Raw genomic sequence first — 2,371 nt, 5'->3', positions numbered from 1 at the left:
TATATATATATATATATGTATATATATTAATATATATGTATATGTATGTATACATAAACATAGATTTTGTATTTAGCGGGTCTTGAAATGCAACTACTGCGATAGGATATATATATATATATTTAGATATATATTTAGATATATTTAAATATATATTTATATATATATTTAGATATATATATAAATATATATTTAGATATATTTATATATATTTATATATATTTAGATATATATTTATATATATTTAGATATATTTATATATATTTAGATATATTTAAATATATTTAGATATATTTATATATATTTAGATATATACAGATATATTTATATATATTTAGATATATACAGATATATTTATATATATTTAGATATATACAGATATATTTATATATATTTAGATATATACAGATATATTTATATATATTTAGATATATTTATATTTATAGTTGATTTTGAGCTAGCTTTTAGCTAATTTTGTCAGCTAGCCTTTAGCCTTTAGCCTTTGATGTACTGTACGTGCTGACGTTCTCTGTGTATCGTGTGCTTTTTCGTTTCCTGTAGAAGAACGACGGTCAGTTCACGGTCATTCAGCTGGTGGGAATGCTGCGAGGCATCGCTTCTGGAATGAGGTTCGATTCCACAGACACTCTTCATGTCACTGATCCACAGTTGGTGCTGAATGTTTGACCTTCTCCTTGGTCTGGATGGTTCCAGGTACCTGTCCGACATGGGCTACGTCCACCGTGATTTGGCAGCTCGTAACATCCTGGTCAACAGTAACCTGGTCTGTAAGGTCTCCGATTTTGGTCTGTCCCGGGTCCTGGAGGACGACCCGGAAGGTGCCTACACCACACGGGTGAGACCACGTTAGCTCTATTGTTTGTACCAGGACTGTTGTAGCTAACGTTAGCTCTGGTGACCGTACCAGGACTGTTGTAGCTAACGTTAGCACTGGTGTCTGTACCAGGACTGTCGTAGCTAACGTTAGCTCTGGTGTATGTACCAGGACTGTCGTAGCTAACGTTAGCGCTGGTGTCTGTACCAGGACTGTCGTAGCTAACGTTAGCGCTGGTGTCTGTACCAGGACTGTCGTAGCTAACGTTAGCTCTGGTCTCTGTACCAGGACTGTTGTAGCTAACGTTAGCACTGGTGTCTGTACCAGGACTGTCGTAGCTAACGTTAGCGCTGGTGTCTGTACCAGGACTGTCGTAGCTAACGTTAGCTCTGGTCTCTGTACCAGGACTGTTGTAGCTAACGTTAGCACTGGTGTCTGTACCAGGACTGTCGTAGCTAACGTTAGCGCTGGTGTCTGTACCAGGACTGTCGTAGCTAACGTTAGCGCTGGTGTCTGTACCAGGACTGTCGTAGCTAACGTTAGCGCTGGTGTCTGTACCAGGACTGTCGTAGCTAACGTTAGCTCTGGTCTCTGTACCAGGACTGTCGTAGCTAACATTAGCTCTGGTGTCTGAATTATTTTATTAGTTATTAATTATTTTTTAATTAGTTATTAATTCTGAACTTGATTCATCAAATTAACCCATCAGAGTCCTGCGTTAGTCTCTGTCCACAGCGTTGTGATTTTAATGATTGAGTCCCTCCAGTCCTCACACATTTTTAATGGTTTTCAGAGTTAATCCAGATTTAATCCAGCGTCTGCAGCAGGACTCGTATTTTTAACTCCAGATTAAGAGGAAAAACTCTCCCAGAGTATTACTCCAGACAAGTACACACATCATTCCACTCTGCTAGATACACACAGTTACTACACACTCTCCCTCACACACACACACACAGAGCAGAGGAAAGCCTGTAAATGGAGCCGTGTGTGAGTGGCGTTCCTGTCAACCACAGACGAGCTGCTTCCTGCAGAAGGAGCTCCAATTAGTACTGGGTTCAGTCCCTGCTACAGTCAATTAGCAGCGAGTGTCGCTGCCTTAGAGCTAAATATCCTGTCACTCACCTGCCTCACAGCCAGACCGCTCCTCTCTCTCTACATCTGTCTGCCTCTCTCACCCTTGAAACAATCAGAGCCTGCGACCCCCCGCTTCATCAGTTCTGCAGCAGCCTGACAGAGTGGGGGGGGCAGGAAATATGTAGCAGATATAAAAACTTGGTTTCATGAATGTCTTTCTAAGTTGGTGTTCATGAGGGGAGCCGCGGGTTGAACCACGTGTGGCTCTTCCCTCAGTGAACGTCTGATTCAAGGCTTTTCAAAACCTCATCTGTTCTGAGCCAGGCTTGTCCAAAGGAGACCTTTAATTTTAAAATTCTACGAGCAGACAAAGAAATACGTCCACAGCGTGTCGTTTATTCAGTCTCATGAAGAAGAACTGGAACGACTACGAGTATTTGCCTGTTTTCCCACTTTATC

At 40.9% G+C, this 2,371-nt stretch overlaps 1 protein-coding gene across 1 annotated transcript in view; it reads left to right on the top strand.

Moving 5' to 3' along the window:
* Window positions 1-2,371, top strand: part of epha5 (EPH receptor A5) — a 50,704-nt gene that overhangs the window by 43,042 nt on the left and 5,291 nt on the right. Inside the window, exons 13-14 of the mRNA XM_025062615.1 lie at window positions 562-629; window positions 715-856. Coding sequence (XP_024918383.1) covers window positions 562-629; window positions 715-856 — 210 coding nt within the window. The remainder of the gene's footprint in view (window positions 1-561; window positions 630-714; window positions 857-2,371) is intronic.

Source organism: Cynoglossus semilaevis, chromosome 14 (genome assembly GCF_000523025.1).
Source record: "Cynoglossus semilaevis isolate Cse_v1.0 chromosome 14, Cse_v1.0, whole genome shotgun sequence".
NCBI classification, from domain to species: Eukaryota; Metazoa; Chordata; class Actinopteri; order Pleuronectiformes; family Cynoglossidae; genus Cynoglossus; species Cynoglossus semilaevis.
Note: the sequence above shows the minus strand (reverse complement) of the source record. Positions and strands in the feature narration are given on the sequence as shown.